Consider the following 22580-nt stretch of genomic DNA (forward strand, 5'->3'; position numbering starts at 1 on the left):
CNGCTGCTCCCCCCCCCCCCCCACAACATGTTGAATGAATCATGTGTAACTCACCAACTTACCACCACCCATGTCCCCCAAGATAGTGGGGGTGTCAGAAAATACTCCTTTAACAAGTCCTTGAGAAATACACTGGTATATTGTTAGGATTGATCTTGGCTATAACAGGAATCCTACTCAGAGAAGTAAACAAGAGATTTGTTTGTCTCCAGCATAAAAAAAACGTAGGCGTAGAGTATCGGGGCTGGTATGTCCCCTCAGCGATGCCATCAGGGAAACCGGCTCCTTGTCTTCTTGCCCTGCCATCAGTCACCTATGGTTTTCACCCTCACATCTCCAAGATGGTTGCTGCATCTCCAGACACTGTGCCCTCATTTCAGGAAGAAAGCCCATGCCAGGGACTTTTACTTACCTCTACTCACTGTCTAGAACTATGTCACATCCCGTGCAGGGCTGTAATGGACTGAGTATGACTCAGTCATTCACTTTCCCAGGAGCATAGGAAGGCAAGGGAGGTGTTGGCATGGTTGTTGAAGGAGTCTGTCTGTAGACACTGACAACTGATGGGAGATGCAGTTGATAGGGAGACGTTGCAGTAGAAACGGGCTTTCTGATTTCACTGGGGATGAGTGGCTCCCGGCCTAACAGAGGCCAGTGGCTGTGGCTACCATAACCAGCAGACAGTGCATTTTTTAAAAGGATCTGATCTGCAGGGTTCTTTGGTGCCCAACTAATTGTGGGATCCTTAAGACCAAAAGAGATGGTCAAAGATCCTACTTGATGTTTATAACTTTTAAAAATCTCCCTGTTAATAAACAAAGGTCTGATGTAAGTCATCACAATGTTGTCATGGCCCCTCAGCCGGTTCTCAGGTCTAGGTCCAACAAAGAAGGAAGCCAGGTGTCTAGGGAAAGAGCCCTGAGATAACATCACAAGTACTTGCGATGCATCTTGCTTCTTCCAAGTCTTCCCCAGAGAACCCGAAGCCACTCACCAGAGCATTCTCCAGGTGTCCTGAGAAGTAACCAGACATTCTGGGGATTATGAGCAACACTGGGTCTGTACTGATGTTAATTCCTAGAGACCCAGGGCTCCACCATGACCTACCCGTCAGAGTGAAGGCAATACTGCTCTACTCAGGGGGTAGCCCTGACAACCAGTGGAGACAGAAAAATCCTTCAAGGCGGCAGATTTTTTTTGAGCAGTATGTCTCTTCTATTTTGCCAGGAGGTAGAGATGTCTGATATAAAAGTCCATGCAGATCCATAGTCAGTGGCTGACAACCAGGTGGTCAGAGACTTACAGAGCAGACTAGAGAGCTGGCCAGGAGGAGGCCTGGGAGAAGTGATGGCTGGAGTTCTCGCAATGTGCTCGAAGAGTAAGAATGTGCATGATCCTTGTGAATGTTCAGTTAAAAGTCCTCAGTGCTTTTAATCATCAGGAGCTCTAGATGAGTTTTCTACAGATGTCTATCAGCTTTCACCTCCCACCCCCCAGTGCTTGTTTAGTAGGCTCATAAACTAAGTGGCTGTGGTGGCCGGGCTGGGGGGTGTCTGTGTGTCATCTGTATGACACCGAGGCTGACCCAGCATTCGTCCTGATGCCCCCTCGTCCACAGCAGTGACCAACCTTGTGGGTGTGTGTGCAGCCTCGTGGAAGGTTGATTACATGTGTCCCTCTTCTATCAGAGGAGGCAGTGATTTGTCTTCCCTGGAAGGGACACAGTCTGGATTTGGATGTGCTTTGTCCTTCAAATTTCTGCCAATAGCATCTTTCAAGGACTTACTGACATGCTTTTATGTTGTTATGCTGTCCCGCCAGACCCTTGCTTTCTGATCACGAAATTCACCCTGGAGAGAGAGGTGGTGGGCTTCGAGTAGAATTCACTGGACTCACTGTAAACACTCACCACCCTGACGCAACTGGCTTGCTAGGGTGACAGCTCTTCGTGAGGTTGCAAGAGGTACAGTCTGTCTTATATCGGGGACCACGGCCTCAGCAGAAGCAAGGATCTGGGAGCTAAGGGGTGAGGGGGGGTAGCACTTCTCAGTCAACACATAAGTGACCCCAAGTCTTTACCTCCATCCCCTGTGATTCTGGGCTTTGCTGACGAGAGGGAAGCAAAGGAGAAACACAAGAGGAAAACAGTGGTGATGCCAATGGTTTGGGGGGCGTTACTGCGTCGGCTGAGTGAACATTCTTGCAGCTACACCACACAGGATGGGAGACGTATGGATGGGACCTGGGGGTAGTACTGAATACAGTAAGAGTTCATGGAAGACTTCTGTGATAAGAGGCCACCAGTGGCTCAGATGGGAATGAAGGTTTAGACCATCCCCCCTAGTAAAGGACTCTAATCCACGGAGGTGCTGGCTGAACTCAAGGAACATGGAGTAAGTAACAGAAGACAAGTCGGAAAGGCCTGCCCCAGCCTCCCGATTAGCTGCCGACACGGCGCCAGGTGCTGCCTGTACATTTTTCTTTGGTGTTTCATGTGTTTATATACTTTACCTTTCTCCTTTTCTCTTCCCTTACGCATTACTAGACCTGGTTTGTGTTGATGGTGGCTGACTTTAGGTTTAGTCATAAATTAGAGAACATCTGGGCGTCGTCGTCATGGAGCGGGGGAGGAATGGACAGCACTCACGGTCCTGGCCTGGGAGCCGCATGGCGTAGACCGGGGGGATGTGATCTCATTTATTTCAATTGTGGGTGAAGTCTACACATTCTGTTGGAAGAATAACATATCACTGGATCAGTGAATAGAACATGATATTTCCAAATGGTCAAAGCTGTTAAGCCCAAGATTTGTCAAATGCAAGGAAGATGCTGAATGTGTGAGTTCTAAGCAATGTGTTTCAATTCAGATAAGGAAAAAAATTAGCTACACCATTTGGACAGAATTCTTTCACTAATGATTTAATTTAGATTTGTAGGAAATAAGATACAGAATCTATTATAAATATCCCAATTCTGCCATATTAAATTCAAGTAAGCCTGATTATTACATAACCAGAGGTTTACCAATCTGTGATTTTATAAATTAATTTGTTAAAAAGAATTTTACAGACACCATTTTTACTCTTACAACAGGAACAAACCAGCAAAAACAGAATCAGGAGCATCTTTTATGCTAGAGTTACTTTCTGTCCAGGTCGAAACATTGTTCCACTTTGATTTTTTCTCTTCTTTGGATTTTGAAAGTTTTCATACCTTAAAGAAATGACAGGTAATATTTAACACATGGAAATGCTAAAATTACAAAAGACAGGTAATTGTTTGCAAACAGGGAAATAAATGGGGGAAAAACTAACAAATTACAGTTCTTTAGTTTTGGAAGTTGAACACTCCAATCAAAAAAGGAACAAAGGGGAGAAAGAGGTTAGAAAAGAAAATACACATGGTAGTGACATTAAAAAAGCTGTTTTAATCAAAGATGTAGATTTTTAAACAAGATTTTTCTCCGAGCACACTGGCCAAGTTTGGAGAGAGGTGACTATGCCTGGTGTTAGCGAGGCTGGGGGCGAACCCGGCCTCTCCGTTCACGGTGTTGTGCGGTGTGTCTGGAAGGCAAGAGGCATCCTGCGATGTAACAATTCTACCTCAGCCATGTGCAAACATTCAGCTCCAAGGGTGTTCACTAGCACATGGGTGTAATAGTGAAAACCCAGAAGCAACTTAAAAGTCCAAATATTGGAAATTGTGGCATAGCCATCCTATAAAATGACATTAAGAACAAAGGAACATTTAAAATGTCAACGTTCAAGATGTATAGGGACGGCCCTACAGCCCTAGATGCTGAGTAGCTGCGTGGGGAAAAAAAAAAACCACAAATATATGCCTTAGCAGGGGTGGAAATATGGGGAATTTGTTCTTTGTTTTCTGCTTTTCCTACAATAAATACAAAGGACCATGTACTTATTGGGGAGTTAGAATATGCCACCCCAAAATTTCTGAGCTGAAGGGAATCAGGACCCACCAGACTCAGGAAAAGCTTTTTTACCTCCCTTAACTACGTAGGTGAACTTTCAAGTACAGGTTCCCTATTTTACCAGAGAGGACTTTTTTTTTTTTTTTTTTTTAAACTGCAGAGCAGGCAAACGTCTGCTCTTCTCATCTTCTGTGACCTCCTTCCTCCCCCTCGCAGCTGCAGGCCCATCTCTTGCCTTAGCTCGGGATGGAGTCTACACCTTAACTGCCTGAGTTTTCTACTTTAGTGGAGCTACTGTACGTAAGAAATTTTCTTGTGTTATTGTCTTTTTGTCAATTATTAGACCAGCCCAAGAACACAGGAGGGAAGAAGGGAAAATTCTTCTGCCCTTATGGTGTACACAAACCTGCCCACCTCAAGTACTGCCAGGTGAGACAAGAACTTCTGAAGACCAGGAATACACATTTCTTGCATTGAACTGAGTTAAATCCTTGACCTAGAATGGTCCCCAATCTATGGGTCTAGAGACAACTGCAAGAAGCCCGTAAATCCAAATGTGTGTGAACTGCGGTCCCCAAGTGAATAAATTTGAACGTATTTAAAAGAAAGCAAAACAAGTATATTTTTCAGAACGGTTCTGGCAAACTATTTGAGCTTTTAACAAAGCTTTTAAAATTAAATCAGTTCATTATAAATCAAAGAGCAAGTAAACTAGATAACAAAAATTCATTTTTGACTTCACTATTCAAAGTTTTGGGATGTTTAAATGCAGAGCTATTGTTTTGAAGGGGCCTTTTACATATTCAAAATAAGTAACAGTTTAAGTGAATGATCACGTGTAATCTCTCTAATTCCGATTCAGAATCCGGTACTTACAGTTCAGCAAAATTCTTCCAGTCTTCTTCACTAATGGATGGTCTTGTGTGACTGAGAGCAGCCATTAAATGCGACTGGCTAATAGCCAGACTGTTTTTGACTGGTCCTGGCTGGTGAAGGGAGTCATCCTCCTGAAATAAACACAAAGTAAACTCGGGGCTGTGATGGGAAAAGCCGAACCCATTCTTCAGGAGACCAAACATTCCCTTTCTCTTAAGATTACTAAAAATTGTTTCAAAGCAGGATGCACATAACCATTTGATCAGTGTGCCTCTGTCCCTTCTTTATAGAGCTCATTCACTGACCGAAGTAAGCATCAAAAAAGGAAGAACAATTTTTACAACTATCACGGGGGTGGGGGGAGACCAGCCATACTCCACTTTGGCTCCGGTATCTGCCTCTGATGACACTGATCTCTGCCCGCAGCTGCTCTCTCTGTTCCTGGGTGAGTTCTGGGTAACCCTCCTGCGAGGCTGTTCGCAACACGGGAGGTCGTGAAAAAGACTGCTCTCTCCCAGGAACTCCAGAAAACTCCTGCGTCATGGAGCTTGGTGCAGACAGGCCCTGTGAGCTCTGCGTGGTTAAGTGTAGTCAGGAGAGCAGGGAAGAGGGAGGAAAAGAGCGGGAGAAAAAGGATATATGTATCAAGGATCACATTAAAACCTTCACCTGGATAAGCTTACGTTTGAGTAACTGAAATTAAGCAAGTTCAAAATCTGTTCATTCTATAAGCTGCTGAACCACCACAGGGTAAAAACTGCCACCAGAGCTTTTTAATGCTTTGCTAGTAAATCCGCCACCCTGATGCCCTCGGGTAGGTTCCAAATGTGCCTTATTCTTAGTTTTCAGCAGAGTGAGTTAGACTATAAGGTTAAGAAACAGAAAACAAACACTAGAGCTAAAACAACAGCTTAAAAACCTGAATAAAGCAGATGTGCAAAAACCAAATCTATATATACATAAAAATGTTACGTGTACTAATAACAGTGAATCACTGTTAATTTTGGGAGGATAGTGTTAAATGCTATTGTAATTTAGAAAAGCAGGATACTGCCCATAAGAAATCTAAATGTTTTCCTTATTGCAACAGTACATCAAATTTCTCATTACCTTCCACTGTCTTCATGATAACAGTGTAATAGAAAATGGATCTGTGACTAAAGATGTTTGAAAACCACTGACAGAGGGAGTAAACCCACAAGAAACCGAAGGGTCATCACCCCCCCCACCCCCGGCTCCTCTGGCTCCCCCGCACTGCCAGCTCTGCCTCCCAGTCCTTACTCCAAGGGATCTATTTTACTGAAGAACCAACCAGAGAGCACAGGGCAGGCTGGTCAGGAGTTCTACACCAGCCCACGGCTTGAGATATCAGAACTGTACAATGGCGACCGCACAAGATACCAAATCAGAAGAGGTTCCGTTTCCAAGTTCTGATTCATAAGAGCTTCCAAAGTAGAGCCGGTACATATTGAATTTTGATTCATCTGGAAGCATCTCGGACAGCTCTAGAGAAACAAGGGACTGCTCCAAGCCACATTCCCCATCTCCAGCTGAGTCGTCAGAGCCACTGCTGTGGTTAAGAAAAACCATCGAAGACAGGCTCAGGTCACTATCGGAACTGGAACTTCCATCCTGGAACACACACAAGGACAACAGTTGTAAAGATCAAAATAATCTACAACTCTAAAATAACACAGTTGGCATCCTGATAGACCAGTACCAGAGGCATTTTTCAAAAATTTTCTGAGCGGGAGTCTTGTCCACCCTGCGTCCTCTGTGATCCCCTCAGACCAGTCTGTAGGGTGCAGAGGGCAAAGGTGTCACAGCTCTCCCATGCACACAAGGCAACAGTCCTGTGAGCCAGGCACCAACCGAACACTTTCTGTGCAAACGCTGAATGAACCATTGTTACCAGGACTCTGATAAACGAGTAGGCTGCCTGTGTGACGCATCCTCACCAGCGGCGGCCCATGAGCAGCGCCTGACACTTACAGAAAAAACCTCCAGCACCCAGGAAATGTGCACTGAGCCAAACTTCAGCTCTGATTAATTTTCTAATGGTTCTGAGTCACATAATAAAATTTTAATAAAACAGTGCGTACATCATTTACCATCTCCCCAAAAACTGTTAACAAAGCTAGGATTCAAACCTCTGTGTTTTATTTGTATGAATCTGTCAACTACGAAATGATCATTCCAGTGTTTTATAAATAAACACGTTTTCTGTTAGTGAAGAGGGTGGAGAACTTCAGTGGCCTGCCAAAAGAAATAGCAAAAACTTGATAGCATCTGACTGAGGAATGTTAGGCCCTGTAAGAATCTCCCAACAAATGTAGGGGGGAGGAGTACATAGGAAAACCCTTCTAGAAAATATAAAGTCTATAATGTAGCAGAAGTCAAATTATCTGCTGCAAAAATTAAAATCAAGATACTATCCTGAGAGGAAAAGGCTGATTTTAGGTCTGGGGTACAGAAAGTTAAGAAAAACCTAGAATAACCTTGTTCCATCAGGAAGATAGTAAGTGATCAAAGCATGAGGAGGGCATATCAAAAGGACACAGATGCCCCCCACAAGCGGTTTCTAGGCCAGTGCTGGGAGAATTTGAGCTTCCAAATATCTTAAAGTATAAAACAAACTAAAAATATTTTTGTTTATATTATCTAATTCATAATATCCTTCCATTCACCAGCACTTTGCCAGGAGTAAGGTAACGTTAAAGACAGACGCTGAGGGGCGCCTGGGTGGCACAGCGGTTAAGCGTCTGCCTTTGGCTCAGGGCGTGATCCCGGTGTTATGGGATCGAGCCCCATGTCAGGCTCCTCCTCTATGAGCCTGCTTCTTCCTCTCCCACTCCCACTGCTTGTGTTCCCTCTCTCTCTGGCTGTCTCTATCTCTGTCGGATAAATAAATAAATTAAAAAAAAAAGAATCTTTAATAAAAATAAAATCTTTAAAGACAGACGCTGAACACTTCCTAATTACACATTCTCTGCAGAGCCAGTGTTCCAATGATGGGCCATCTGACTACAGCTAAATTTCTGTACAGTTTTACTAAGGCTAAGAAGTAGGATTTTTTTAAGGTTGACATGTTGACACTGAACTGCTCTTATTCCCTTAAAGCACCACAGCATGCTGTCCTGCCGCGACCTACCTGCAGCCCCGAGAACAGCAGCCGTCCGTGTAAGGCCGCCAGCTGCGCGTTGTAAAGTAAGGCTTTCAGATCTGCCCCCGTGAAGGAGTCGGTCACTGACGCCACATGCTGAAGGTCCACATCATCTGCCAGAGGTAGAGAGTCACTGAGAACGTTTAAAATTTCAAGACGTGACACCTGAAGGGAGAAAAACTAATTGACTTAACAAATAAAACAAAGTTAAAAATTTTAAACTGTATTATGATTTTCTTACAAATTAACTGTATCTCTACTCAGCATTACAAGCTGAAAAATGTACCACTAATCTACCGTCTCTCCTCTGGAGCTTTTTCCCTAACAGAAGAGATGGAGGAAAAGGAATGAAAATCAGCATTCTTAACCCTTCCGTGTAAATCCTTTCTTACTCAGATGGTGCTTATTTTCTAGGTTTCGGCAAATGAGCCGAGAAAGTGTTTCAAAAGAAAAAATGTAAGTAATAGCTACACGTGACCTATTCAGTGGTTTCTAAATCTGGGGACAAGAGGTGGGAAAACACAGACCAGGAACAGTTAAAATCCTCCCTCTCTGTAACCTGCTTAGACACTCACTAGTCATACGCTTGATTCTTGGAATCTTGCCAGGATAAGGAGGGGTATGGACATGCGACACTTTAAGGTTCCTTCCTTTTTCTCCAACTGGCCAACAGTGAAAGACTACAGAGTCTTCAGACTTGCAGGGAAATGGCTGGGTTTTGTATCTAATTCGGAATCTGTGACTAAGGCCTTACCTAAAGCTGCTCTTCTAAGGACAACTGCTATTACCAGGCAGAAGTAAAGTTCACAAGGGAAGAGTGTGGCATGTGTTGGGTTTTAGACTCTAAGTATGAAATTGTCACCTGATCAGGAGGAGGACAGTATACACATTTATCGAGTCGGCCAGGCCTCAGCAGGGCAGGGTCAATCAAGTCAGGGCGACTCGTAGCGGCCAATACATAAACACCTGGAGGGGGGGAAATATTCTTTACTTAAATCCTGGTGAAATTATTGTTACAATAAGATAGTCTATATTTACAGTTATTACCCTGTAAGCCTTCCACTCCGTCCAACTGAGTCAGCAACTGGTTAACCACGCGATCTGTAACTCCTGTATTATCGTGGCCGCGCCGAGGAGCAATGGATTCAAATTCATCAAAGAAAAGGATGCAGGGCTTGGCCGCCTGTGCTCTGGGAAAAACAAACAATATTTCCTATTTGAATAAGGCTTCAGAGTTTGCAAAGTAATAACAGTGTAGATATATGTATGTACATATCCTTAAGGAAGGCAAAGCTTATGTAATTATCCTTGTTTTCAGTAAACTGGGTCTTTGAAACTTACTGTTGCTATGGATGGCCCACAGAGCCGATTTTCAAAAAATATCCATGTGTGCTTAAACAGACTGTTTTCTCCAGTTGTTGGGTACATGTTCTACAGATGCTTAGATCAATCTTGAGTATGTTGTTTAAATCTTCTACAGTTTTACTGTTTTTTTTAAACCTCAATATAACTACATACTGAGAACTATAAAAATCTTCTGTGAAGGTGGATTTATCATTTCTCCTTGCAGTTCTATCAATTTTTGCCTTAAATATTTTAAAGCTACCTTATTGAATACACACAATTTTAGAACTGTAATATCTTCCTGGTAAATCTGTCACCATGTGGTGACTGCCTTTATCTGTAATAATGCATTCCTGGGAATGTTCTGTTGCTTAAATTGGGTGGTGGGTATACAAGAGTTCATTTCATTTAAAAAATATATGGACATCATATTCCCCTGCTTATTTTATAATGTAATTCTAGAATGACACAAAGTAGTTTTTGAATTTAAAATCTTACTTTCATTCTTAAATACTAACTTCTGTATTTTATATAAATGCCATAATAGTTTGCATGTGGCCAACTTAAACTGGAGTAATTATGTGCTTCATATTACTTGGAGATTCCCTGGAATAACCACTTCTGATTTTCTTTCAGCATTTCATGAATATTTCTACTGTAAATATAAAACTAATTCCCAAAATTTAATATAAAAAGTAAGTGTATTTGGAGAATTCTCAAGCTTATTAATCCACATAAATTACAGATTTTAAACATCAGTTCTCCAAAAAAAAGACCAAAAGCACTGACTGGTAAATCATAGTGTCTGTTACTTAAAAAAATAGTCATACGGAACCAACCTTATAAAAATATCTCGAACCGCTTGTTCACTTGCTCCAATGTATTTGCTGAGTAACTCTGGCCCCTATTGGGTAAAATAAAATTAAATTAGAATTGAGATAAAATTCTTTAAAAACAAAATATAATTTTTGTGTACGACTTAGACCAAATGCAGTCATGGGCGATTTTTAATATGATTAAACAGATGTCTCAAACACATTTTAAAAATTATGCGGCTGGAATAAATATCCTGTCACAGGTTCTACACCTTGTGTCTCCCCTGCCTAGGACCTTTGTCCCCAGACAGCTGCAGAGCTTAGCTCTCTGACCGAATGCCACATCCTCAGAAAGGCCTGGCTGCTGCCCCACCTGATCCTGCTTGTCTTCCCGCCTTGTGCCCACCCCCACCTGAGAGTATGTTCTGTAGTAAGTGTGTCTGTCTCTCTCCATCAGTAGAATATAAGCTCCAAAAAGGCAGTTTTGTTCACTACTGAGTCCCCAGGGCCAAAAACAGTGTCTGCCATGTAAGTATTGAACAATTGTTTACTAACGAATGGTTTAAAAAGGGAAAATGTTCCATCTATCTCAAAACTTTGGAGACTCCAAAAAAATGTGTAATGAGATATGAATTATTTTAATCAGCATCTTCAATTCCTGAAACCAATTTATTTGGACAGAAGGTGAAGAACAGATCATCTTTTCTAAAAGTCAACTGAAAAACTTTCAAAACTATTCCTTTTAACAAAATCAATAATGAGGACAGTCTTTCTTTAAATCGGGATCTTTTTAAAAACTGAACAGGCCCCAGGGTGCCTGAGTGGCTCAGTTAGTTGAGTGTCCAACTCTTGGTTTCAGCTCAGGTCGTGATCTCAGGGTGGTGGGATTGAGCCCTGTTTCAGGGTCTGTGCTCAGCACAGAGTCTGGTTGTCCCTCACCCTCCGCCCCTCCCCCTGCTTGCACACTTGCTCTCTCAGATACATTTTTTTTTTAAGATCTTATTTATTTGACACAGAGACAGGCAGGGGGAATGGGAGAGGAAGAAGCAGGCTCCCAGTGGAGGGATCACCCCCTGAGCCGAAGGTAGATGCTTAACGACTGAGCCACCCAGGCACCCCAATAAATAAAATCTTTTTTTTTTTTAAGATTTTATTTATTTATTCGACAGAGATAGAGACAGCCAGCGAGAGCAGGAACAGAAGCAGGGGGAGTGGGAGAGGAAGAAAGGCCTCATAGCAGAAGAGCCTGATGTGGGGCTCGATCCCATAACGCCGGGATCATGCCCTGAGCCGAAGGCAGACGCTTAACCGCTGCGCCGCCCAGGTGCTCCAATAAATAAAATCTTTTAAAAACAAAACTGAATAGCCCCCAAAATGATCTCCAGTGAAAAATCGTTACCTCAAAAAGACCAAATACTGATCAGAATATGTCTCCCTAGTAAAGAATTTCTAATAGCTAGCTAGATATCTACTGATATACTAGTATTTAATTAGATTTCCTAGTCAATACAGAACCACAGAGAATGGAATAAGAAACAACTAAGGCAAAATATGACAAGCAAGGCAATATACTGGTGTCAGTGAAGGCCCCCATCTTTGACGCATGTTTCCTGGGATCCACCCTGACCCACCAGAAAGAATTTTCTTTACTGAAACCTTTCTCTTGAGAATTCATCCCAAACCATGACTTGAAAGTTTACTAAAAGGGACAAGATGTCCTCCCTAATGGAACAATCTAAAATACAACACGCATAAGCTTTAATCCTGAAGATTTTCCTTTAAACAGTGAAACTACATTTTAGTGACCAGCAAAAAAGAAGAGTATGTATAATCACGGTTATTCCAGAATCCAAAAAGAGAAGGTAGGAAAACTGAAGTTATAGTGCTTCTCCATCACTGCCAGGGTAGCTGGTAACCATATAACCAGCTCACAGAAAAAACATTAAAAAAAAAAAAAGGGTAGGTATAACCTGACTGCAAATTACTAAACTGCTTTCAGATTATAAATCACTTTTGAATAAGGCTACAATATCTATTGATTCCTTTCCCTTGAAATCTAATCACTCTTTGGTAAACTACTGTGGGGTTACTGAAAACGTACAAGATACGGGACCTCAGACTGTAAGGACATGCCACTGGCAGACTGAGGCACTCCCCAACATCGCCTGCTGGAGTGTCCCGTCGTCCCCGGGTGCACCTTCTGAGGACACTCGGGCGCAGTGTGGCACACGCGGGTGTATAACACAGCCACCAAGGCATGGAGCTAGCAAAACACGGCTTCCACCTCAGTGTGGCCTCCAAGCCCTAGTCTTCTAGGTTTTCTTCCCCCTTCAGGTGTAGTTTGCTCTTTTTTCTGAGTATTTATGCATGATTCTACTTGATAATGCATGAAGATTTACCTTAAGCAAAAACAGCATAAGCCTACAAGAGAGGTGGCTCATTATGCAATGTCCCACACAGCCCAGTGTGGAGCCCAGAGTGGGGCTTGAACTCATGAGCCTGAGATCAAGACCTGAGCTGAGATCAAGAGTTGGATGCTTAACTGAGCCACCCAGGCGCCCCCTCCCACAGAGCTTTAATAGACCGATCGCTGCTACCAGCTTTCCAAATATGAGACTAACCCACAATCACGAAATATAAATGGTGTGGGCAAGGATATGCAGAAACAGGTACACTCATCACTGCTGGAGGGGGTATAAAATGATGCACCGTGACAGATCGGCGGTGCCTCAAGAAGTCACACATAGAAGTACCATACGGCCCAGCAACTACACTGCTAGGTACATATGCAAGAGAAATGAAAACATGTCCACACAGAAATGTGTACACAAATGTTTACAGCAACATTATGCATAGAAGACAAAAGGTGGAAATAACCCAAATATCCACCAATGATGAATGGATAAAAACCTGACACCCACACAATGAAATATTCAAAGAACTGAAGTACTGAGGTGCCTGGGTGGCTCAGTCGGTTAAGCATCCGACTCTTGGTCATGATCTCAGGGTCGTGAGATGGAGCCCCGCACTGGGCTCTGTGCTGAGCATGGGGTCTGCTGGAGATTCTCTCTGTCTCTCCCTCTGTCCCCCCCACCCCGCCCCAGGCCGTGCTCTCTCTCTCAAATCTAAAAAAAAAAAGTATCTTAAAAAAAAATCTCAAGTACTGACAGCTGCTACCATTTAGATGAACCTTGAAAACATGCTAAGTCAAAGAAGCCAGTCACAAAAGACGACATATTGCATGGTTCCCTTTATAGGAATTGTCCAGAACAGGAAAACCCCTAGACAGAAAGCACATCAGTGGCTGTCAGGGGCTGGGGGGACAGGGAACAGGATGAAAGAGTTTTGAAATAAGAGAGAGGGGGTGGTTACATAGCATTGTGAATGCATTACATGCCACTGAATTGTACACTTTGTTATGTAAATTTACCTCCATAAAAAGAAAAGATAAATGCAAGACATACCTTGATGCTAATGAAATTCATTCCACTCTCTCGGGCGATCACTCCAGCTAGTAAGGTTTTTCCTGTCCCAGGAGGACCATACAACAGTACTCCTGTTCTTTGTCGTATGGGCAAGTTTGCAAACAGTTCTGGGTACTGAAAAATACAAAGAACGTAAGTCTAAACAAAGGACTAAGCGCCAAAGTCAACGTACAGCAAGAAGTATTCAGAGGGGAGTAACTGCCCCCTTTACTAACTGTATAGCGACAGAAAATAAAGTTCCCGCTCAATACATGAGTTCAAAGTGACTACCACCAATTTTTTACCAACTGGACCACAGAATACATTTGTCATAAAGTGTGTATAACTGTCTCTGAACTTCTTTCCATTTTGTCCTGTTTTTAAAAAAACTATAAAATTACTACATTTAGAAAATTAAAAACCAATCTTTTAACAAGTGTACTGCCTTCCCCTTGTATGGTTCACAGGGCAAGTTATGATAGCTATGTATATTCAAATACACTCAATCAAGGAAAGAAAAATAATAGAGATGCATGTATCACGATCACAGCTCTCCCAAGAGCCTCCATGGCAAGCAGGTGACTGACTGCTTCTAAATTACCAGAGAGCAAGAAGACTTCGTGAACAGGTGAGTCAAACATCAGGTGAATGGCAGCAATAGCCCGGTCTCTGTTAGGTATGCCTATTTAGTTGCCCCTGCTGACAAAATTCGAACCCCATCTCTCTCCCCATCCTAATCTGAAGAGGCCCCAAAGTCAGCCATTATGCGGAGCGCCTCTGCGCATCTGGATTCCAATGCCCAGACCCAGCATGAGGGGGCATGATCCTGCTGGCAAGTGCTTCCATGCCCACCTTCTCTCAGACAGGCTTTAACCTGCAGTCCTGGGCTGCACTCAATGGTCATGATTTCCAGGACTTGCCATCTACTCACATGTAACTGAGTTCCTTAACTCACCCATGTCTCGGCTCTTTGCCTGGGCTGCTGATCTCACGCAATGATCCTTACCTCGCAGGTCTGCAGTTCAAATGCACTACCACCTAGACTGTACCTTTCGATCTTCTGACCGATCTACCTCTGCCCCCTTTATCCTGCCACCCGCGTAGTCAATGCTGCCTGCTAACTCTGTCTTTCTAGGACTGAGACCTGGAGTCTGTAATGTGACTTAATCCCTCAGTTCTGTGGACCTAGATGATTCCTCCAGCTTATTCCTACCGGCTCCTGTTCAAATCCCAGCTGATAGTTCATTTTGTTTTAGTACAATCTGAATGATTCACGCAAAACACCAGAATTATGCAATTCACATCAAAATATATGTACTGTAAATATCACCCCAGCTTTCTTTTTAAGTTATGTACAAGCAAGGAGTATATCAAATACTTTTAAAAATCTGTTAGTGTATCAAAAATAGTGCTGGCACATTTGCAGCAACATGGACGGGACTGGAGGAGATTATGCTAAGTGAAATAAGTCAAGCAGAGAAAGACAATTATCGTAGTTTCACTCATTTGTGGAACATAAGGAATAGCAGGAAGATCGGTAGGAGAAGGAAGGGAAGAATAAGGGGGGGTAAACAAGGGGAAATGAAGCATGAGAGACTATGCACTCTGGGAAACAAACTGAGGGCTTCGGGGGGGGTGGGGGATTGGGATAGGCTGGTGATGGGTAGTAAGGAGGGCACGTATTGCATGGAGCACTGGGTGTTATACGCAAACAATGAATCATGGAACATTACATCAAAAACTAAGGATGTACTGTATGGTGACTAACATATCATAATTAAAAAAAAAAAATAGGGGTGGCATTTACTCGGTAACTCAGTAACTACTTCTTGAATCAAACTGAGATTAGGCAAGTCCACATATAAAGCCATTCAGTGGTTCTTCTGGAAGTACTTGATTTTAAGTACCTTGGCTGGTAACTGGATAGTATCCATGAGTATCTGCCGAACTTCGTGTAATCCACCAATCTTATCCCAGCCCAGGTCCCTAGGTTTATGCAAGTTGACATTTCGCAGAGACGCAGGAATAAATCCTTGGAGAGCCTTCTGGAAGTCCAATGTTGTTAAAGCTAATTCTGTTTAAAAATAAACAGAATTGGTAGTCATATCTATATGAATCTTCAAAATATGCTATCGTCTTACCTGGAGATGCTGATTTCCTACTCACCTGCTTCTCTGAATACTAAAATAGAATATATTTAATTCTTACTACATTAACTTTCTCTGCAATGGAAAGATTCCAAATTTTGGATTTAACAGGAACACGTACCTTCCCTGGTGGATATGCTCTGATGAGAGAGATGAGAATGTATGGCTCGATCCACAAGCACTGTAAAATCTCTAGCCACAAACCCTTCAGTTTCTTTCGCTATACGTTTCAGGTCAAGATTAGTGAACCTGCTTATTTCACAGTCCAGTTTATTTTTTATCACATTATGCAGAATTTCACACCTTTGCTCCTAAAGAAAAAACACAAAATTCAATTTCTAATTTTACTCAAATATAAACTTTAGTACATATATTTTCAGAAAAACCAGGTTGACATAATCTACAGTGACAAAGAAATTGGCAGTCGTCTGTGGATGCAGTGGGGGAGGGATGGATTGTGAAGGGGCACTGGGAACCTTTGGGAGTGATGGAAATGCCTGCTACCCTAATTGTGGTGATGGCTTCTTGGTATATACATGTTAAATGGTATATACAGTATATAATATACACATTAAAACTGATCAAATTGTACACTTCAAATACTGAATTTGTTGTCTTCAATTATGCCTCAATAAAGTTGTAAAAAAAAATCATATTGAAAAATGACTGCTATTTCTCCAGTAAGAAGCCTTTTTAGTAACATTTGGTTTCTTTTAAGAGTGGTTTTTGTTGTTGTTCCTATAAAACTTATTTCTAAAAAGATATTCAGGGGCGCCTGGGTGGCTCAGGCTGTTGGGCATCTGACTCTTGATCTCAGCTCAGGTTTTGATCTCACGGTGTGAGTTCAAGCCCTGTGTTGGGCTCAGCATGAAGCCTACTTAAAAAATCAGTAGGTTGGGGCGCCTGGGTGGCGCAGTCGTTAAGCGTCTGCCTTCAGCTCAGGGCGTGATCCCAGTGTTCTGGGATTGAGCCCCACATCAGGCTCCTCTGCTAGGAGCCTGCTTCTTCTTCTCCCACTCCCCCTGCTTGTGTTCCCTCTCTCGCTGGCTGTCTCTGTTAAATAAATAAATAAAATCTTTAAAAAAAAATAGGTAGGTAGATATATAAATATTCAATGACCAATACCATTACCATTCTGTTATGCTTACTACTAGGTTTAATACTTTCATTCTTTAATAATAGATAATTACCACGGGATATGAATATTTAGGATAAGAATTTTAATCTTAAATTTTAAAGGGCACCTGGGTGGCTCAGTCAGTTAAAGCATCTGACTCTTGATTTCGGCTCAGGTTACGATCTCATGGTTGTGAGATCACGTCCCACTCTGAGCTCTGCGCTCAGCACGGAGTCTGCTTAAGATTTTCTCTCCCTCTCCCTTTTACCACCCCCCTCCCCGGCTTCTGTGCTCTTTCTTGCTCTCAAAATAAATATATAAAATCTTAAAAAAAAATTTTTTTTACAGAAGAGGTTAAAATGTGCTTGTCAGTCCTGGAACTTACTCCTTTCGCTCACTGCCTCTAAAACCTTCATGACCATGAGTCCCCAAATGGGGACAATGGGCCATACGTGCTTGTGATATTGTGATTTATGATAAGCAATATATGTTTGGTTTTTTGTCCCTGTTTCTGGCCCAGATCTCCTAAAACCCTTAAAATTAATTTCTTTCTTTCTCTCTCTTTTTTTTAAAGATTTTATTCACTTATTTGAGAGAAGAGAGAGAGAGAGAGAGAGAGAGCGAGCATGAGCCGGGGGGAGGGGGAGGTGGGGAGAAGCAGGCTCCCCACTGAGCAGGGAGCCCAACAAGGGACTTGATCCCAGGATTCTGGGATCATGACCCTGAGCTGAAGGCAGACACTTAACTGAGCCACCCAGGTGCCCCAAACCCTTAGAATTTCTTAAGTGATAAGAGTGATAAAGGCATCCTGACAGTCACACCCTTTCCAACACACCAGAGTTTATGTTAATGAGGGGACTTCCAGAAAGCACCTAAGCTGGGGGCTGGCTGCCAGGGAACCAACCATGAACAGAGGGTTGAAACTTGCAGTACCACACTTCGATTTCCAGAAAGGGGAAAGGGGCTGAAGGTTGAGTCAACTGCAAAAGGCCAAAGATTTAATTAATCGTGCCTATGGAATGAAACGTCCACAAAAACCCAAAAGGAGAGGATTCAGAGAGCCTCCAGGTTGGTGAACCGGAAAGCTTCTGTGTGCCATCTTGCTGGGCCCTAAACTTCACAAGGACAGAAGCAGCTTTGTGAGAACAGAACCTCACACTTTGTATCTTTTCCTCTGGCTACTGATTTGTATCCTTTAATATCCTCTGTAATGAACTAGTAATCTACTGAGTGTATTAGTCTTCTTAGTTCTGTGAACTGCTCTAGCAAATTAGAGCCAAGCAGGGGGTCATGGGAACCTCTGATTTATAGCTAGTTGGTCAGAAGCACAGGTAACAAGCTAGACTTGCAACTGGCATTGAAGTGGAAAGCAGCCTACAGGACTGAGCCCTTCATCTGTGGAATCTGATGCTATCTGAGTAGATAGCAGAATTAAGTCGAATTCCAGCACACCCATCTGCTGAGAATTGCTTGGTGGTGTGAAGGAAAAACCCACACATTAGAATTGAGTACTAAAATCATAGTGGATAAAGAATACTGGTGCTGGTAAAGAAACAAATGTTTAATCGAATTTTAAAAAACACTTATTTGGATAAAAAAGGATAAAAAACCTGGGGCGCCTGGGTGGCACAGTCATTAAGTGTCTGCCTTCGGCTCAGGGAGTGATCCCAGGGTTCTGGGATCGAGCCCCACATCAGGCTCCTCCGCTAGGAGCCTGCTTCTTCCTCTCCCACCCCCCCTGCTTGTGTTCCCTCTCTTGCTGGCTGTCTCTCTCTGTCAAATAAATAATAAAATCTTTAAAAAACAAAAACAAAAAAACCCCCCATATGACCATTTCGATAGATGTAGAAAAAGCATTTGACAAAGTACAACATCCATTCATGATAAAAACCCTCTGCAAAGTACGTCTAACAGGGAACATACCTCAACATAATAAAAGCCATTTATGAAAAATCCCAAGTATGTCCACTCTGACCACTTTAATTCAACATAGTACTGGAGTCCTAGCCACAGCAATCAGACAACAAAAAGAAATAAAAGGTGTCCAAACTGGTAAAGAAGTAAAATTTTCACTACTTACACATGACGTGATACTATATATAGCAAACCCTAAAGACTCCAGCAAAAAACTACTAGAACTGATAAATGAATTCAACAGTCACAGGATACAAAATCGACGTACAGAAATCTGTTGCATTCCTATACACTAACAATGAAGCAGCAGAAAGTGAAATTAAGAAAACAATCCCATTCACAATTGCACCAAAAACAATAAAATATCCATGAATAAACTTAACCAAAGAGGTGAAACACCTGTACTCTGAAAACTATAAAATACTGATAAAAAAATACAAGACAACACAAAGAAATGGAAAGACATTCCATGCTCACAGGCTGGAAGAATAAATAATGTTAAAATGTCTACACTATCCAAAGCAATCTACACATTTAATGCAATCCCTATCAAAACACCATCAGCATTTTTCATAGAACTAAAACAAATAATTCTAAAATATGTATGGAACGACAAAGGACCCTGCATAGCCAAAGCAATCTTTTTTTTTTTTTTAAGATTTTATTTATTTATTTGACAGAGATAGAGATAGCCAGTGAGAGAGGGAACACAAGCAGGGTGAGTGGGAGAGGAAGAAGCAGGCTCACAGCAGAGGAGCCTGATGTGAGGCTCGATCCCATAACGCTGGGATCATGCCCTGAGCCGAAGGCAGACGCTTAACCACTGTGCCATCCAGGCGCCCCAAGCCAAAGCAATCTTGAAAAAGAAAAGCAAAGCTGCAGACATCACAATTCCGGATTTCAAGTTATATTACAAAGTGGTAGTAATTAAAACAGTATGGTACTGGCATAAAAACAGATACAGAGATCAATGGACTAAACAGAAAAACCCAGAAATAAACCCAGAATTATATGGTCAATTAATCTTCAACAAAGGACAAATGAACATACATTGGGAAAAAAAGATGGTCTCTTCAACAAGTGGTATAGGGAAAACTGGACAGCCGCATGCAAAAGAATGAAACTAGACCACTTTCTTTCACCATACACAAAAATAAACTCAAAATGGACTGAAGACCTAAATGTGAGACCTAAAACCATAAAAATCCTTAAAGAAAAAAAAATCCTTAAAGAGAGCACAGGCAGTAATTTCTCTGACATCGGTTAATACATTTTTCTACATGTATCTCCCAAGGCAAGGAAAATAAAAGCAAAAATAAGCTATTGGAACTACATCAAAATAAAAAGCTTCTGCAGAGTGAAGGAAACAACCAAACTAAAAGGCAACCAACTGAGTGGGAGAAGACAGTTGCAAATGATAATTTGATAAAGGGTTAGTATCCAAAATATATAAAGAACTGATATAACTCAATACCCCAAAAACAAATAATCCAATTTAAAAATGGGCAGAAGACATGAACACACATTTCTCCAAAGAAGACATACAGATGGCCAACAGACATGAAAAGATGCCCAACATCACTAATCATCAGGGAAATGCAAATCAAAACTATAATGAGATATCACCTCACTCCTGTCAGAATGGCTTAAATCAAAAACACAAGAAAAAATAAGTACTGACAAGGATGTGAAGAAAAAGGAACCCTCCCGCATTGTTGGTGGGAGTGCAAACTGGTGCAACCACTGTGGAAAACAGTATGAGGTTCCTCAAAAAATTAAAGCTAGAACTACCCTATGATCCAGTGATCACACTACTGGGTATTTACCCCCCAAAGTACAAAAACACTAATTCAAAGGGGTACATGCACCCCTATGTTTATGGCGGCACTGTTTACAATAGCCAAATTATGGAAGCAGCCCAAGTGTCCAACAACAGATGAATGGATGAAGAAGATGTGCTCTCTCTACATATGTATATACATCCACACACTGGAACGTGGCGCAGCCATAATAAAGAATGAGATCTTGCCCTTTGCAACAACATGGATACAGCTAAAGAGTATAAGGCTAAGCAAAATACATCAGAGAAAGGCAAAGCATCATATGATTTCACTCATATGTGGAATTTAAGAAACAAATGAGCAAAGGAAAAAAAAAAAAAAAGAGACAAACCAAGAAACACTCTTAACTACAGAGAAGAAACTGATGGTGACCAGAGGGACAGTGGGTGGGGGGATGGGTGAAATACATGATGGGGATTAAAGAGTACACTTACCATGATGAAAAAAAAAAATATATATATACATACACATATTCATAAATCTATTTGCATTTCTCACTAAATGCTCTTATTAAAAAGCAATGTTTAAAAAGGTAACTATGTCAAGTAATGGATGTGTTCAATTAACTTGATTGTGGTAAAGATTTCATAATGTATATGTAAATCATGTTGTACACTTTAAATATATACAACTTTGTTAATTATACCTCGAGAAACTGAAAAAAAAAATTCTAATGTCCATGATGTATTTATAGATTTCACCAATGGGAAATGAAGCAGTTCAGAATTTGTAGGGTTTTTGATTCCTTTTAAATGGGATAACAAAACTTCAACAATTAAAAAAAAATGCTTTTCAAAAAGCTTTGGAAAGTACGTAGTAACATTTTAGATGGTTATAAATGGAAAATTGTTCATCTGAGCACAACATGTACCATATGTCGCCTTTCAAATATCCTTAAGCATAAATTTAAAGCCATAAATTATTAACAAAATTTAAAAATGAGGGGCACCCGGGTGGCTCAGTCAGTTAAGCGGCTGACTCTTGATCTCCAGCTCAGGTCTTGATCTCAGGGTCGTGGGTTCAAGCCCTGCGTTGGCTCCATGCTGGGTGTGGAGCCTACTATAAATAAATTAATTAATTAAGTATATAAGTAAAACTGAAAAATGGTTTATATGAAGAGGGGCATATTTGAACAATCTTCCCAGACAGCATTACCTGATCCGGAGGGTGAATATGTTGGACACACTGAAATATGTGAGTCCCTTGAGCAGAGACGAGCGAAGGCTGCAGAGAATGCTGAGACTGGCTCGTGGCCGTCAGTGCAACCAAACTTCCCATGGAAATAAACTCTTTCATCATATCACTCAAAGCTAGAATAAAGCAATACAGTGTAAAAGCTTAGTAAATAGAAACATGAAATTTAAAAGTTAAACAGTCATTAAAAAAATGATAATCTAAAGTCAAGCTTTTAAGTGGAGTACAGAGCATGGATCCTTCATATTCATACCTTCTAAAAATTACATCTGTCACTCATTCATCGATTGACTTACTGAGGACCTAACAGCAGCCCCACTCTAACCAATCTAACAGAGGCACAGGAAGTATTGTAAACTCAGTCTGTGTACTCCGAACAATGCCTCGGTGGTGCCTTACTTCTGGATCTCAGAAAGTAAATGAACAGGAGTCTCTGAAATAAATACAGAAGGCTGATAAATTTCCATACGGTGCTCTGTTGATTAGGCAAAACACAGTTCCTACTCCTCTGACTTCCCGAACAATCTCTTCCCACCCCAGGTCTTGCCAGCTTTGGTTGTGAGGAGGTCTGAACTGACACAGGCATTAATAACGTGTATCTGAGTCCTGACCTAAAACTTTGCCGCGTTCCATTCAACAAGTTCTGCAGCTCCTACAGGATTCAGGCTGGGAGGTGAGCATGAGTTCATAACCCAAGGCACTGTGGCTGCATTTTCTACCTGCTCCAGCTCTCAAGAACCCGAGTTCTTGCTGCCCACAGGCACATCCCCAGCA

At 41.8% G+C, this 22580-nt stretch overlaps 2 protein-coding genes across 2 annotated transcripts in view; one reads left to right on the plus strand and one right to left on the minus strand.

The window, feature by feature from the left end:
• Window positions 1–8052, plus strand: part of GATAD1 (GATA zinc finger domain containing 1) — a 109215-nt gene extending 101163 nt beyond the window's left edge. The window contains exon 6 of the mRNA XM_034667688.1: window positions 7928–8052. Within this exon, the coding sequence (XP_034523579.1) occupies window positions 7928–7991 (64 nt within the window). The 3' untranslated portion in view covers window positions 7992–8052. The remainder of the gene's footprint in view (window positions 1–7927) is intronic.
• Window positions 3074–22580, minus strand: part of PEX1 (peroxisomal biogenesis factor 1) — a 42789-nt gene continuing 23282 nt past the window's right edge. Inside the window, exons 13-24 of the mRNA XM_002930860.4 lie at window positions 21768–21922; window positions 15862–16051; window positions 15501–15667; window positions 13594–13728; window positions 10154–10218; window positions 9018–9160; window positions 8833–8936; window positions 7959–8135; window positions 6209–6439; window positions 5183–5380; window positions 4808–4938; window positions 3074–3213 (exon numbers count right to left, since the gene is read on the minus strand). Coding sequence (XP_002930906.2) covers window positions 3129–3213; window positions 4808–4938; window positions 5183–5380; window positions 6209–6439; window positions 7959–8135; window positions 8833–8936; window positions 9018–9160; window positions 10154–10218; window positions 13594–13728; window positions 15501–15667; window positions 15862–16051; window positions 21768–21922 — 1781 coding nt within the window. The 3' untranslated portion in view covers window positions 3074–3128. The remainder of the gene's footprint in view (window positions 3214–4807; window positions 4939–5182; window positions 5381–6208; window positions 6440–7958; window positions 8136–8832; window positions 8937–9017; window positions 9161–10153; window positions 10219–13593; window positions 13729–15500; window positions 15668–15861; window positions 16052–21767; window positions 21923–22580) is intronic.

This window comes from Ailuropoda melanoleuca, chromosome 1 (assembly GCF_002007445.2).
Source record: "Ailuropoda melanoleuca isolate Jingjing chromosome 1, ASM200744v2, whole genome shotgun sequence".
Classification (NCBI taxonomy): Eukaryota; Metazoa; Chordata; class Mammalia; order Carnivora; family Ursidae; genus Ailuropoda; species Ailuropoda melanoleuca.